The sequence below is a fragment of the Carassius gibelio genome, chromosome A15, assembly GCF_023724105.1.
Source record: "Carassius gibelio isolate Cgi1373 ecotype wild population from Czech Republic chromosome A15, carGib1.2-hapl.c, whole genome shotgun sequence".
NCBI lineage: Eukaryota > Metazoa > Chordata > Actinopteri > Cypriniformes > Cyprinidae > Carassius > Carassius gibelio.
The window spans coordinates 3,334,361-3,350,742 of NC_068385.1; the positions used below are offsets into that span (position 1 = coordinate 3,334,361).

Genomic DNA, 16,382 nt, shown 5'->3' on the forward strand with positions numbered 1-16,382 from the left:
CAAGACTCACCAGTCAAAAGGTTCCAGAGCTTCTCAGCTCAAAACAAGAATTAATCAGCAGATAGAAACCGTGGCATGACAGGCGCTCACAATGACACGCACACATACGGATGGGATGGAGGCCTCTCTTGCTACCTTCTGTACCATGCTCCAGGCGGGGCAGGCTGGACGGGGGGAGAAGGAAGAGGAGGTGGGCTCGTTTCTCTCATCCTTTCAACTCCTCCATTCTATGTGAAAATGTCAAAGGCTCAGAGCAGGGAGCATTGTTTCATCCACTCAGGCCATTCATAAACGGACACCCACTCTGCTCAACCCACAATGCAGTGCACTGTTCCTCCTGGCCGAAAGCACATGGATGTGGCAGCACAGCCAAGGTCAATGCAACCGAGAATGAAGATGCCCCCACACACAATGCATCATTTACACTGGATATTATGAGAGGAATGCAAGCATTTACATTAGAGAGCTGCTTGGAGAGTGTTCCTGTGATGGAAAGTGGCTATTTGAAACACACTGTTAATCGAAGAACTATAAAAATAAAGAACCTTTAACATCCATGAAACATTTCCATAGCACATAAGGTTCTTTATAGTGGAAAAGGGTTCTTCAGATTGTTCAAACGTTCTTCACACTAAGAAAAAGAAAAGGTCTTTTTAGAAAACAGAAATCAATTTGTTGATCTGAAGAACATTTAATACATCTTATGTACCTTAAAGCCTTTAAAATAACTTTTAAATGTAAAATCAAAAACATCCCATCTCCAAAGTAAGTAACCCTTTAAAGCAAAAATGGCTCTTGATAAGCAGTGAGGGCTTTGGAGAACCTCTGTAGAACATTTAAAGATAGTTCCTTTGACATTTAAGTTCTTCTAATCAACATAGCACCATATCTAAGTTCTTTAAAGCACCAGTGCATAGATGGTATTTCTTAAGATTATTATGTGATTTGGCTTCCACAAACTTTTTGATTCTAACAGGCACTTTGGTTTTTTACTGTGTCCAGCCGTCTTGATGAAAACACCCTGTTCCAGTTATTCCAGTTACAACACTCTGCACCAGAGAAATAAGTCAATCAGTATACACTTAAATGCTCCAGAGCTTCAACAAACACCACACACACACAGACACTCCTGCCCCTTGTGCTTCTGTGCACAGTGACTATTGTTTAGGTCGTCCCGGGGAGAGAACAGAACGGCCAGGCTGGAGCCTGACACCGCACAACACAGGGAAGTTGATGCGCACAGCTAATTGTCTTAAAAATCACAATCACCCATTCACACCTTCCATTTCACTGCCTTTCTCTTGTGAGCGTTACAGTCATAATTAATGTGTAAAACATACACGAGGATGTGATTGTAAAAATACTTGAGATTAAAGGAAGAGTTCACCCAAAAATAAACACTCTGGCATCATTTACTCATCCTCATGATGTTTCAAATCTGTATACATCTCTTTTTTCTGTGGTACACAAAAAGATATTTTGAAGCATGTCGGTATCCGAACTTTTGGGACAAAAAATACTGTGGAAGTCAATGGGACTTTTTGGTTACCGACATTAACATCTTTATGAAGTCATATCAAAAGTCATACAAGTTTGGAATGACACGACTGAATAAATGATGACATAATTTTCATTTTGGGGCTGATATAAACACAACGCACGATGACGTTACTACAAAATAAATTTAAACAAGCAACATTCTTAAGCCAGGAAATTGGTCTTCAAAAGGGAGTCTGCTAATTGCCTACAAATTTCATTAAAGAAATATATAAGTTAATGTCAATATATATATTTAATATTATTAATGGGGCCATTCTATAGTGTCACAGCCATCTATATTGTCTGTCTCCCCAAAGACTGTAGGAGGACAATGGATCCTTTTTTTTCTTTCCCAGCACTAAGTGCCCTCACCCCATATCTACAGCAGGTCAAGAGCTCAGGCCTCCAGGCACGCTGACCTCATGGCTCGAACCGAGGCCCGCTGTATGTATATACATACATATATAATGCATTTTAGATTCATATAAAAGTTTTCTTTCTGCTTCACTCCTCTTCTTTTGGTTTTCTATGTAAACGCTTTGTTTTTTAATAACTGGTTTGAGAATTATTATTATTATTATTCATTTTTTGGTTTCCCCATTTATTTAACTCGGAAAGGTCTTATTTTAAATCACAAAGAATTCTTATGTAAATGTAATTTTCCAGTAACTCCCAAAGAATTCTCCATTGTCATGGAAGTCATTCTTAAAGGAGTGGTTTATGCTTTTAAGGGACTCATTAGATCATCCAGCACTTAATCTTTAGACCCATATGAAATCCCAGGAGGAAAACTGCTTTTTGTCACATCCTTCAAAATGTGCTTGTAACAACATCATATGTGGTGTCTTATTGGATATGTGGTTGATCATATTGATTGGAAAAAAGTATGGACTCTGTTTTCGGAATATATAATAACCAACAAGGTTAGAGACATCTCATTCAAATTGTTACACAGATTTTACCCAGCTAAAGTGTGTTTGAAAAGGTTTAAATCAGACAAGCCGTTCTTTTTGTGGGGACACTAATGAAACTGATATACATGTCATTTGGGATTGTCCTCACAAAGCTATTTTGGATTGAATTCTCCAATGTTATCCATCGCAGTGTGCTACAGGGTTTCTCTCTGTTTTTTAAGGATGTACTGTTTGGCATCTTTAAATTAATATTCAAAAAGACAAAATTAATTAATATTTTATTATTAACCTATTATGACTTCTTGCTAAATTTCATATTTACCACAGTAAATTCACTTATCAAAATCCTTTGGTTGTAAATGGTGCTTTGCATGTAATGCCACTTCTTTGTATGCAATATTGACATTCTCTGTACATTTATCTTTGGTAAAATAAAATATCTATCTTGGCATTAATAAAATAAAATAAAATAACTAATCTATTCTCTTTCTGGCTCAGACTGCATTGGTTACGCTTATGGGTCTGTCACGTGATTAAGGAATGACTCGAGAACCCGAAAGACTCATGAGATGAACTAATCATTTCCGGCTCAGACTGCATTGACTGAAACAGGTGAACTAGACTAATTCCAGTACAGAACCTATAGCATTTTGAGTATGTGCGATTGGACGAATCACTCCCAGAGATGACTCGTTCTTCCAGAGTCACATTAAAGATTCGTTCAAAATGAAAGAAATCGTTCAAGGATGACCCATCACTAACTGGCATCAGAAGAAAACACCAAAGTGAAACGTTTTAAAGATTTTTGATATAAGCACGAAATAGGAAATCAGAAAATCAAGCGTTATCCGTTTTTTCATTTTGGTTTTAGAAACAGATTTTAAAAAATAAGTCAAGTTTCAATTAGAAAAACGAAAGAACGAATGATACACTTATTACACTACTATAACTTATGCCTGTTTCAATGGAATATTTTTACTTAAATCAAAGGAAATAGTGACTAGATATTCAGTTGAGCAACTGCCAGATTATAATAATCTTGGTTGCTTCAAAGCTAGTTTGTAAAACTTTATACAAGAACACAGTGTGCTAACAACCATGACTGACCTAAAAACAATAGAAACAAGATGCATTTTACAACATTATTCCATATATTTTTTACAATTCTCATTAAGGATAAGCCTAGTGGCCTTAAAATGTTTTTGGACACTTAAAGATGTCATTGGATGAGATAATAAATATCAATCCAAATGGCATCTGCAAATATATATATATATTTTTTTTGCCAAAAGGTCCAATTTTCAATGGCTCTGAGAAGTTCTATAAGCAGAGTAACCACAGGTGTAAAGAAACATTATGAACAAGTGCCACAAAGAGTACTTAATTTAAAAAAGTAAGATTTTTATTATGATCTTTTACAACCCTAACAAACTTATAATTGTTTTGCTAAATGTGTTTTATGCTGTTTTCTTAAAAAGGAAACACCATTTGGTTTGAAATCTACTACAATCCACTATAATGACATTGGCACATGATTAAGTGTAGGTTGAATGCACAGATACTTTTACAAAGCATGAAATACTACTTCATTAATTGTAACAGCTAAACTGAACTACAGTCCACAAACAAAATAGAAATTGCGAATGAGGCAGCTGGCACTGAGAGTAATGGGTCATACAATTAATATTGTGCACTTGGAAAAGTGCAAATGCCAGATGACAACACACTTCACATCTCCAAAAACTACTGGACATTCATCCCCAGCAGGGTTTGATTCACTGGCAGGTAGCCAAGAGAGAAACAGGCAAACATTATCCTACTTAAGAGATTAAATCATTTTAGGCCTTGACTAAAACATTTTGTATGACCAAAACATTAGATCTCAATGCATTTCCCTGGTTTGGATACATAATTATTTTGAGAATAAACGTCACTCCTTCTCTGAACCACAGTGCCATTACATCACATTCTCTGATATTCAGTACTGTAATGCAAACAACTGAGCACCTCTTGTGTTTGGGGGAAAAGGCTGATTTAGTAAAGTTTAACAATAACAAAGTAATAAATAATAGGTGTTTAGCACTTCTGTCTATAAAGTAGTTGCACACAGCCTTCCAATATGTAAATACAATAAATAAAATATATTAAAATAGTTTTTCTAATATCTGATAATAAAATATTGTTAAATAACATAAAATGTTAAATATTAAATAAAGCAGTAAAATGTCAAAAAAAAAAAAGTAATGTAATTCTCACTATAAATCACAACATGCCAAATAATGCCAAATAATTCTAACATTTCTTGACCTCACATATATGTGCTTGTCATTTCATTTATGGATGCTGGCTTAAAAATATCAGACTTACCTTATCAGATGTTCTTGTGTGTAAACAAGCAGACAGAATGCCGATAACTCAAGAGCAATGCCAGTTTCTTTTCCTATTGAATCTCAAACCCTCCCAGCCTGCCTCTCTCTCTCTCTCTCTCTCTTTCTCTCTGCCACCCCTCTCTCTATCTGATGCCATGTGCCGCTGACACATGATTGTTATTGTGGTTCCACATTAGCACCCTGATTAGTAATGACTCGATTTAACAAACAGAAAAACACCACTGCAGCAAACTGAATCACTACAAATGTTACTGTATTTCAAAGAGAAACAGGAAAATGATCATTTTATGATTTATTCTGGTCCGTTTATTCAGATACCTCAAGCCCATGTTGGTTTGAATATGCTTCTCATGTAGTGTTACACTCAACCCTGCAATGTAATTGTTAGAGAAAACAATTAAACAATTAACAAATGTTAATTACTCGGATGTTTTAACAAGACCACATAAGTACAAACAGATCTGCTTTTAAACAGCTGTCTGAACCGTGGGGGTCAGCTGCCCTTTAGCTGAAGCTGTTTCTAAAGTAGCTCTCACCTAACTGGCTGTCTATCTGAAGGAATGGCTGCTTTAAGACACCAGATGGATGAAAGCTTCGATGGCTACTTCTCTGCTGTGATCTTGGCAGGCCACCAATGTTGGATTTCAGAAAGTACGTTTCACTCTGAGACTGAGGCAGTTGTTGGTCCTTCTCCATCTGGGTTAGAAAAGATGCTTTTTTATGTTAAACCAGGCAGGCAGCATCAAGATAACAGACTAGATGTGCTAACACCTAAAAGAAAGCACTCTTTTATGTACACGTGTTAAAATGTGTAAAAAACTAATTAGGCTTCTAGACTGTAGAGACGGCAATATTCAGCATCTAAACTGGCAGCTAAAAACAAGAACTTTAACTTAAGAACAAGCTACATTTGAATGCATATTCATATTGTAAACATAGAAATAAAATACCTTGGCTCAGTGATAATGAATAAATAAAAAGAAATACTTGAATGTGCATATGAAATCAGTATGGCATTTCCTGACATTATTGTACATGGATAGTAAATTGCCATCTAGTGGTCGCAATCCAGAAACACCAAACAATGTTAATGTATGTCACTTTGATCCCTAACAAGACAACAAACATAAATAAAATAGAAAGTTTTATTGAAAATGTACATTACATGACTGTACAAAAATAGAACAATTATGAACCACTGTATGAAATGTGAGATTATAGTGAAAAAAAGAACAAAATAATTAATGGGAGGAACCAAACTATTAAAACCATAAATACATCAGTTGCCATTACATATTAATAAATTAGCCATTTTTACATTCAGATATCCCATAAAAATTCAAGACATCTAAATATGGACCAAAAATCCTCTCAGCATTCAAGCCAAACAAATACACACATGTAAGTGGCATGAACTGGCAGAGGAAACACACACACACACATCATTTCCACCAGAGCGTCACACCACCATACTCTCCCTGCTCACAGCTCCATTCTGGACAAAGAAAACACAGCAGAACTTTGTATTAGTATAAATATATAAAATGACTGAACATTAAAGTACAGTATCCTTATGTGCTCAGCTTAACTTAACACTGACAAAGAATTTGCAATGGAAGTGCAGTGACCAGAACATTTTTATTTTCATAATTTTTTTGAATGTTTCACCTAAAGAAGGAAGCTTGTTTTAATCATAACAGCATGTCCCAGTTATTTTTTTTTTTCAGCAGTGCCTTTGACTCCGGTCTTGCTTAACTCTGAACCTAGGCACATAAAATAGCTAACTAAACATTCAGGTTCTTGCCATTCAGCTGTGAATAACCCTCTTGTCATTCTGCATACTTGTTTCTTTCTAGTATCCCTGCTTCACCCTGCTTTTTGAATATTTTGCTATTCTGCATCATTCTTACTCGTATTTACTTACATATACACAATATGTTATTTGCTTGCATATTGTTTACATATAGAATACTTCAAATTCTGTACTATTCTAAAACACATTACATAACATGATTATTGCACAACAATGATCAACTGAACTATAGTTTAATATGAATTTAAATAAAAGTTAAACTCAGCCAGGTACTAATAAACCAGTTAAGTATTATTTATAAACTATTATAATATTTATTAACATTTTGAATTAGCATTTATTTATCATTTTCATAAACAAAAACTATTTTTAATAGGTTTAGTATTAGTAAACATTAACAACACCAGCAAAGCCACCCGGTTTTAGCTGGATCTTCAAAAGGCGTTTTCAGTTTGGAAATTCATTGTCAAAACAACAACAACCTAAAATATAAGAATGAAATAAACAATACATATGTTTTAATAGGCTCGTTTGAATCTGGCTCTTACCTTTTTTAATTTGCTCTTCTTGGACGATGGCAAACTGTCACTGTCCTCAGTGTAGGGAGGGGGAGGAGGTGTGGAGTTGCTATGGTTTCCATGACGATTAGGGTCTCCGGAGGGTGGGATGAGCGGCAGAGGTGGTGGTCCACCGTGTGGCCCACTGTAGCGGTCAAAACGGTCGGTCTCACTATCAAGCCGCTCACGGCTGCGGCCTCTCTGCTGCTCGACCAGCTTCTTTTTTTCCATGGCTTCCCTCAGAAGGCTGCCATCGTATGCATCCCAGCCTCCACGACCACGATCACGCTCCAGATCCATCAGGTCATCACGACTATGGCTACGCCGGCCCTGAAAACCGGCCCCATGGGATGAGTCTCTACGCTGCGGACGAGCATCATGAGAGTAATCACGACGCCGATGATCATCAAAGACACGGTCGTATCCTCGTCCACTGCTGCTCCACTCCTCATCCGATCTGGACAGAGAAAAGTCATGGGTCAAGAAGGACTGTCAAGTTAATGCATTCATTTAGCATGATTCAAAACGATTCAGTCACTTACCCTCTTCTGCCATCTCGGCATGCTGGCGCATAGTCATCTCTATCTTCGTAATTGTGGCTGTTATCATCAAAATTTTCTGTGGCGTATTCATGTCCTCGATAGTCAGGTCCCCGTCTGGGCTCATCCCGTCGGATGTGCCGAGAGCTCACATTACTCATACCATCCACTGTTGGATAGATGGGAAAAGATTAAAAAGGTTGTAATATATTGAACACCAACAAACCATCCCCCAACCTTGGAAAAACAGAGAATCTACAGGAAACAAAGTTTAAACAGAGTTTGTTTCCTTTAGATTGCCTATGGACTTTAACACACACACAGGTAGGACATGTTTGTGAATCCCTAATCCTGTCAAAAATGGGTTGATTTAAATGTTCAGGAAACTGTAGAGAATCTTGATCCAGGGCCATGTTCTACACAAGCCAACACTTTGTTATAACCCAACCCTCAGAGTGAAAGATAGTGCCCATCTCCAAACTCACGATGACTGTATCTGCCTGGAGTGTTCACTGGGCGACTGGGGTCGAGGTTGGCCAGATCTTGCTCCATATAGTAATGCACCTGAGTTGGGTTTCCATCTTGGTCGGCCTGAACACGGTATCCACTACGGTCTGAAAAACAACACCAACATTAGCTGTGAATCAGAAGGCTTCAAAGGGATGAAGTCACTTAAAATGTTATAGATGGATCGATATAGTGACGTAGTGAAGATCACTTACTTCCTGCACCATTGTGGTGTTGCAGGAGCGGCGTTTGAGATTGGAGCAGGACAAACAAATGATCAAACAATTACACTTATTGAAGTAAAGAGTGTTGTCAAACTGCAGTTTTTTTAAGGAAAATAGAGGATGAGTCTACCTGAGTTGGCTCTGTCAAAGTCTTTGCCATAGCCATTGAAGGGAGGACCAGCGACACCCACCTGCATAGGGAGCAGGGGTATGCCCGGCGCAGCTCCACCAACTCCAAAAGTTGGCTGGCCATGCATGCTTTGGGCATAGACGGTGTGTGCATACTGACTGGGGATGCCAGACTTTGACATTTTACCAGCCTCATACACTGGGAAGAAGTTAATTTAACATGTTAATTTAGCACAACTAATAATTTAAAGCAACAATGTCAAATTAAATTCATTGCTTTTCTTTGCAAATATTCATACAGGCATTTTTTTACAATTCATTTTATTAATTCATTATATCATGTAATTAATTACTGTAGATTATACATTGTTAATCAACTGAAAGCCCTAATAAAAACAATTCACACAAAAAAAAAAACATTTTACCACGTTCAGAGTTATCGTTAACTATATATATATATATATATATATATATATATATATATATATATATATATATATATATAAAAACTATTGAAAAGTTTTGTTAAAGCGGAAATAAAATAAAATATAAATATTAGATGAAAAACAAACTAAAGAAAAAGGCGAAAGTTTACTACAAACTGGAAATAAAAACTAAAACTGAACTAAAGCAAAAACTAAAATAAACCTTCACAATAATCATAATAGTAAAAATTAAGCAAATAGCAAAATTACTAAATATTTAACTAAAATTTAAACTGAAAAATAAAGAATAAAATAGAATTTAAATAATATGAAAATAACACGGATGCGTATTAATCATCGGCCGATATATATCGTGCACCCCTATTTTTATTGCCATTTTATTTAGTTTGATCTTCCTAAACAGGGCATTTCTGGCTAAAGGGGAAGTGGAAGTGAAAGTGGTGTGGACTCACATGCGCGGGGACAGCAGCAGCGCTCCGAGCAGCAGGGGCAGCTAACATAACAGCAGCAGGTGTGAGGGCAACACTGACACCAGCAGATACCAATCAGGAACAACAACAGGAGGAATCCCAGGGCCACCAACACCACTAACAACCAGTCTGGAGAACGAGAAGAGGAAAAAATAATTAAACATTTGGAGGAAAGAGTCAAATCTCTTGCATCAGATACTAAACAAGAAATGAAGGCATTAAACAGAAAATACTAAAAATAAAAATGTGTAAATGCAATACTGGCTTAATTTCTGTTTCATGAGATTTTATTTCGATCTCATAGCTTATTTTAGTACTTTTCCCCCATCCCTGATGTTAAATGTCATGAGATGTGTGCATTCATCTAAATGTGTCTGTCAGTTCTGCAATCAAAAATTAAAAAAAGAAAAAGAAAAAAAAAAAGTATATGACACACATAAAGAAAAACCAGCCGAACAGGTTTTGCCTCACAACACTCTGCCAGGGCTCGATTCCAGCATGCACCACAACAACATACATACACAGACACAGCATGAATCATGTGCAAACGCAGATCTTAGAATCTATTCCACGATCTTGATGGAGGAAGCAAACCATCAAAATAAAATCCAATACTTCTCCAATTTGTTCAGTTAGAATATCCATAAAAATCTCAACCAAATTATAGGATTATGCAAATCTAGCCAAGTATGCAATAATAAATAGTCAGTTGGCTAACTGCAAATTGCCCTTCTTTTTAACGACTGCGTACAAAATAAATAAATAAATGGATCTTTAATATTGTTTTGAGCAGAAATTGGTTTATTATGTGAGAAGTAGGAGGTTGTGGAGTGATGATAGAGATATGAAACTAGATATGAAACTGTTGTCTCAGGCATTATGCAAAGATATTTAACCACAGAATGCTGCCAATAGGAATCAAGCATTCAAATAAGATGCTTAACAATTAGCACCTGATCTCATTCGGTGTACACAACATACTTAATTTGACACAAATAAAAACAAGGCTGTAGGTGACAGAAGTACATTTCATTCAATATGTTGTAAAATCTCATTTTCAGTGTTTTATCTGCTTGAGGCTAATCCGTGATTTATAATGGGAGTGGATGGAAACCCAAAATTTAAAGTCCATAAAAATGGCAACCATCCATTATAAAATAATTCCACATGGCTCTGCGATGCGTATGTGTAAGAAAAATATAGAAATTTGAAACTGTAATCGCTAGCTTCCGCTAAATGTTGTACATGCGTTCAGGAGAGAGTGGCGTCCTGTGGATAATGTAGATAATCCGGTGAGAATATGCTAGTCTCGCGAGAAACAAGTTTATTTACAGCAAAGGAAAACAAGTGTCCTCTTGGCTTAACATTTTTCTTTACAAATCCTCGTTTTGTACCAAATCATGACCAGTGTTTTGTTTTGCTCTCTCCTCTGCACTTCCATGTTTGTCACTTCCGCATTTATCACCGTGTTTTCTACGTCCTATGTCATCCGCTGGACACCACTCTCTCGTGAACGAATGTACAACATTTAGCGGGAGCTAGAGATTAAGCTATATATAAAGTTGTAAATATGGATATTTTTCTTACAACAAACACATCACGTTGCTTCAGAAGGCCTTTATTAACCCCCTGCAGCTGTTTGGACTTCTTATATAATGGATGGGTGCAATTTTTTGGATTTAAAATTTTGGGCTTCCATCCACTCCCATTATAAAGCATGGATTAGCCTGGACATTATTTAATATAACTCTGCCTATATTTATCTTAAAGAAGAAAGTCAAATAGACCTTAAAATCATGGGGTAAATTTCATTATTCAGTGAACTATCTCTTTAAGGGACACAATTACACAACATTTTGAACATACTGTTCTTCCATCCCATTAAAACCTTGTTTATGAAAAATATATATATATATTCACACACACACACACACACACAAAGACAACCAGGCAAAAGTTTAGGATCAGAATGAATTTTAATATTTTAAAATAGTTTCTTATGCTTATCAAGGCTGCATTTTTTATTTGATCAAAAATACAGGAAAAAAATTTATATTGTGAAATATTATCATGATGTAATATAGCGTTTTTCAATTTTATTATACATTAAAATCGAATTCATTCCAGTGATGCAAAGCTGAATTTTCAGCATCATTATTCCAGTCTTCAGTATCACATGATCCTTCAGAAATCATTCTAATATCCTGATTTATTATCAGTGCTGGAAACTGTTGGGCTGCTTCATATTTTTTTGGAACATGTGATACTTTCTTTCAGGAATGTTTGATGAAAAAAAAGAAAAGAAGAGCATTTATTTAAAAGAAAAATATTTTCTAACAATATACACCACAGTTAAAAAGTTTGTGACCAGTAATTTTTTTTTTTTTTTTTTTTTTTTTGAAATTACAATTTTATTTGATTATTACTGTTTTTTTATTATTATTTTTTTTTAATCAAATAAATGCAGCTTTGATGAGCATAAGAGTCTTTGTTAAAAACTTAACCAGACCTCTAGAAAGAAGCACTTATTCTACCTTCCATGACCAGTAAATTGATGCCAGGCAGCAGGTCTGTAGTATTTGACTTTCTCTCTGTGAAAAAAAGACAAAGCCATAATTACTGAAAAAGGCCATACAGTATCAGCCCAAAAAGAGAGAAAAAAACGGTCTGTTAGGTTAACATTACTTTACTACTTTTACTGCTACTATATTATTAATATTAGCATTAATCAATATATTATTGCTTTCTATGACAAGACAGAAATTGACTTGAATCCTTCACAAGCAAACAGTTGATCTTCCAGGTAGAATAAAAAAATATATGATATATTATAAAATATTATAATTCATATAATTCATCAACAATTTCCAATTAAACACAGCCCTAATTCCTCACATACGCTAAAATCCATCAGACACTACAAAATCTGAATTAGTGACCAAGTGCTTGTGTGTGATGAAATTGAAATGTTTGGTGTCTGTCAGTGTGAGTTTGTTTGTGGGAAGTAGGGATGCAAGGATACCATTTTTTTCAGAAGCGATCCGATCCGGAAAATTCTGAGTATCTGCCGATAACGATTCAATCCGATACCAACACAGTCACAGTTGTTTTTTTTGTTTTTTTTATCAGTGTAGAATTTCTATACTTCACTGTGTTGACCTGTTCGTCACTCTTTTGTGTGTTAAACACAATATACTACATATAGACAACTTCATTTTAATGAAAAATAACAAATGAAAAAAATATGTGTGACCATGGACCACATAAGCAGTCTTAAGTCGCTGGGGTATATTTGTAGCAATAGCCAAAAATACATTGTATTGGTCAAAATTATAGATTTTTAATGCCAAATATCATTATATTAAGAAAATATCAATGTCCCTGAAGATAATTAGTAAATTTCCAAATGTAAATATATTGAAACTTCATTTTTGATAAGTAATATGCATTGCTAAGAACTTCATTTAGACAACTTTAAATGTGATTTTCTGAATATTTAGATTTTTTTGCACCCTCAGATTCCAGATTTTAAAATAGTTATATCTCGTCCAAATATTGTCCTATCCTAGCAAACCATACATCAATGGAAAGATTAGCATTTAGGTGCTTTATCATGTTCTTGCTTTCGTGGGGCTCAACAATTACACAGAATAGTATACGCACAAAATCAGTTTCGGATCGGTCTCATCAGACTGATACCTGATCCAGCTGAAAATGCCAGTATCGGAGCAGATACAGATACGGAATATCAGATAGATGCATCCCTAGTGAGAAGGTAAACACCTACCAAGCACAATGAGTTCTGTATAACACTCGCCATTTCCTGAAAGGTCCTGGGATGAAACAACACTACAGACGTACACTCCACTGTCACCCCACGCGGTCTGAGCAATGTTAAGGTCTGCATCTATAAATTTAAAAAATAAATAAAATCATATGTACATATTTGAAAGCTTTGCAAGTTTCATGGCAAACAGAATTTAGCCAGGCTAAACCAGGCACATTTACACAGGTGTGGTGGTAATGAAGATAAAAAAAAAAAAAAACTAATATATAAATACAGTTAAAATAAATAATAACATAAACAATTATAATAATATATAAAATAAAGACATTAAATTAAAATGTAATAAATTAATAATGTACATTAAATAATAACAAATAAAAAAACGGACACAAAATACTTTCACAATCTAAAGTCAACTTACTATTTGTGATGCTGATCTGACGGCCCTGGTACGCGCTCCCAAGTGTGACCTCCATTTGTTTTGAAGCTACTATGTGAACGGTCCTGGTACTGTCTGAACACTCTCTGTTGGGGTCGTAGCTTGGGTTGGACTGAGCGATGACATTGTCAACACTACTGGGGTTTAATGCAGCTTGTATCGGGTCTCTGCAGTGGGACTTGTATTTCCAGCTGATCACTGGCTGGCTTTGACCCGTGGTAGAGAAATCACAGCGGAGGGTGACCGGCTGGAATAATATGACCACGTATCGTGGGTAAGGGCAGACCACGTTGACTGCTGTGGTGCAGCCTGTAGGAGAGGAAACACATTTGAACATAACAGCATACACAAATAAATGAAACACATAGGGATATTTAAGACATTTCCATGAACCTAGACAGGAATTAAGAATACAGTGGAGATCAAATAACATCCAGACTGGACTAAAAGTCCTTTCATGTATAACAAAGACTCAAACCATGTCAAATGACATTAAAAGGCTCTTAAGACTTTCTGTTAAAAATATTCTTATACACAAATGGAACAGATTATAATAAACCAGGTGAACCACATGAAAATTGATTGTGCCTGTGAAGATGTCAAATTTATATTTCGTCTATTCAAATAATAAACTAACTTCTATTGAGCTTTCAATTGGGCTTAGAAGTGTTCTGAAAGCTCAGGGAGCAAGCGGTTCCATTGAAAACTTTCTTTTAGTCATTAAAATCAATCACTAAAAAGTCATTATAATAGCGGTTTAAATCAACATACTAGCTGTCAATAGTCTGTATAATAATATTCTGTATTTATTTGCTCTAACAGACTAAAATCTAAGCATAATATCTTGATTAATATTTTTAACTGAATAAGAGTTCAAATTATAAACAAAAGCTGCTCAAATCTGAAAAGTATCATCATTTTGGAAGGAACATATTTATATATTCATTTGAACTGTATTTTTATACACTTTTGATTAATTAAAAAGGCTCTCTAGGGAAAATATATATTTACATACACGACTCTCTGAGGGTTATGGTTGTTATCTATACAGAAGTACTGCTACAGTAGATGTAAATACAAAATGTATTAATGATTTATAAGCATATTCCTGTTGCTAGACCTGAAAACCCTTAACATACTCATATCAAATAATAGTTATGTGATTACGAGTAAACGATTAATACTGCACAATCAATAGACCTGGCCAGTCAATTAAAAAAAAATAAATAGACAAAACCTATATCAACTGATAGGTTAATGTGGCCTCATTGAATTCCAGCGCTGTAATAAAATAAAATCTGATCATCTATTGACACTTTTCTATACACATACAATAACTGACGAAGAAGTGAACGCATAGCATTAGCATAAGAAGAAACGCCCCACCTGTGAACAAGAGGAGGGTAAAGAAGACTTTATCCTGCGACATATTTACTCAAAATCTTTCAAAACATATGAGCTTTAAAACATCTAACTTTAAGTTCCTCAAAAAAAAAAAAAAAAGGTAAAGAAATCCGAGTAAGTGTGGACACAGCGGCTGTATTTTGTCAGGCAGGTGTGCCCTCCGTATCCTTTTGTAGTGAGGAAGGAATGAACGTCACTCGAAACTCGAGACTCAGGTGAGCTCTGCGGCCACTGGAAGAAAAATACGCGTAAAATCATAGGGGTCCAAAAGACAACAATAGTTTGCGTATTTAAAAATGCGGACTTTTATACATTTCTTTTGGTTCCTGGACAATAATATACGATATTGTGGAACAGTATTCTGTGACTGCATATCCGGTTTGACGAGAATAACCCAAAAGGTTATTCCCAAAACAACGCCCTGTAACTCACCTTTGGTGAGAGAAATGATTTATTCCACTGCCAATTTCTCGGTGCACTACTAAAGTTATTTTGTTAGTAAAACACAGACGAGTTCATTCGCCATGTGGCCATGAAAAACAGTTTCAGTTTCATGATGATCGAACACATTGTTATAATTGTATAGGCCTATACAGAGGAACACTGACGTGGTTGTTGTTGTTGTTTTACATTTTTATTATTTAATTTTAATTTTAAAGATGTACAGATATATATATATATATATATGAAGAATAAGAACGCTGTAAGTTTTAATGTTTTTAAACTTAGTCTATAACCTTTGATTTTTTATTATTATTATTATTATTATTATTATTATTATTATTATTAGTATTATTATTATACATAATAATACATTATTTATATATTTTTGTTTATCCTAAAGTAGTCTACCCGTCTGGATGTATTTTTAATTCTATAAAATCAATTAATCAAAAACATAGGAACACTATGGTGATTAATTCTCAGTGTAGGTTTATTTTCGAAAGTTACAACATCAGATAACTTTTACATTTTCATTACAAATTATTTTTTAAATGTAAAGTACAAATACAAGCAAACGTTGTTTTGGTCTACACTTATATGTATATACTATTTGAAAATTATAAATTTCCTCTTCATTATGTGTGTATACTGTCACATTTTTGATGGATTTTCTGATGATAACTATCATCAGGAAATCAATTTGAGAAGTGTTAACCACAAGTCTGCTTGTTGGTTGAACATTTTTCTAATTTTGAGTGCACAAACAACTCATGGGTCATA

The 16,382-nt window shown here is 35.1% G+C and overlaps 1 protein-coding gene across 2 annotated transcripts; it reads right to left on the reverse strand.

Moving 5' to 3' along the window:
• Positions 1 to 5,991: 5,991 nt before the first annotated feature.
• Positions 5,992 to 15,554, reverse strand: LOC128028615 (lipolysis-stimulated lipoprotein receptor-like). Of its 2 annotated transcripts, XM_052615885.1 has the most exons (10): positions 15,141 to 15,554; positions 13,737 to 14,063; positions 13,316 to 13,435; positions 12,063 to 12,119; positions 9,511 to 9,657; positions 8,614 to 8,811; positions 8,238 to 8,366; positions 7,756 to 7,921; positions 7,205 to 7,670; positions 5,992 to 6,338 (listed from the first exon to the last, which is right to left on the reverse strand). In XM_052615885.1, exons 1-10 carry the CDS (start codon positions 15,181 to 15,183, stop codon positions 6,303 to 6,305), a joined length of 1,689 nt encoding a protein of 562 aa, XP_052471845.1. In that variant the 5' UTR covers positions 15,184 to 15,554; the 3' UTR covers positions 5,992 to 6,302. The 2 variants fall into 2 exon arrangements, with proteins under 2 accessions (XP_052471845.1, XP_052471846.1); XM_052615886.1 differs by lacking the exon at positions 8,614 to 8,811.
• Positions 15,555 to 16,382: the final 828 nt, after the last annotated feature.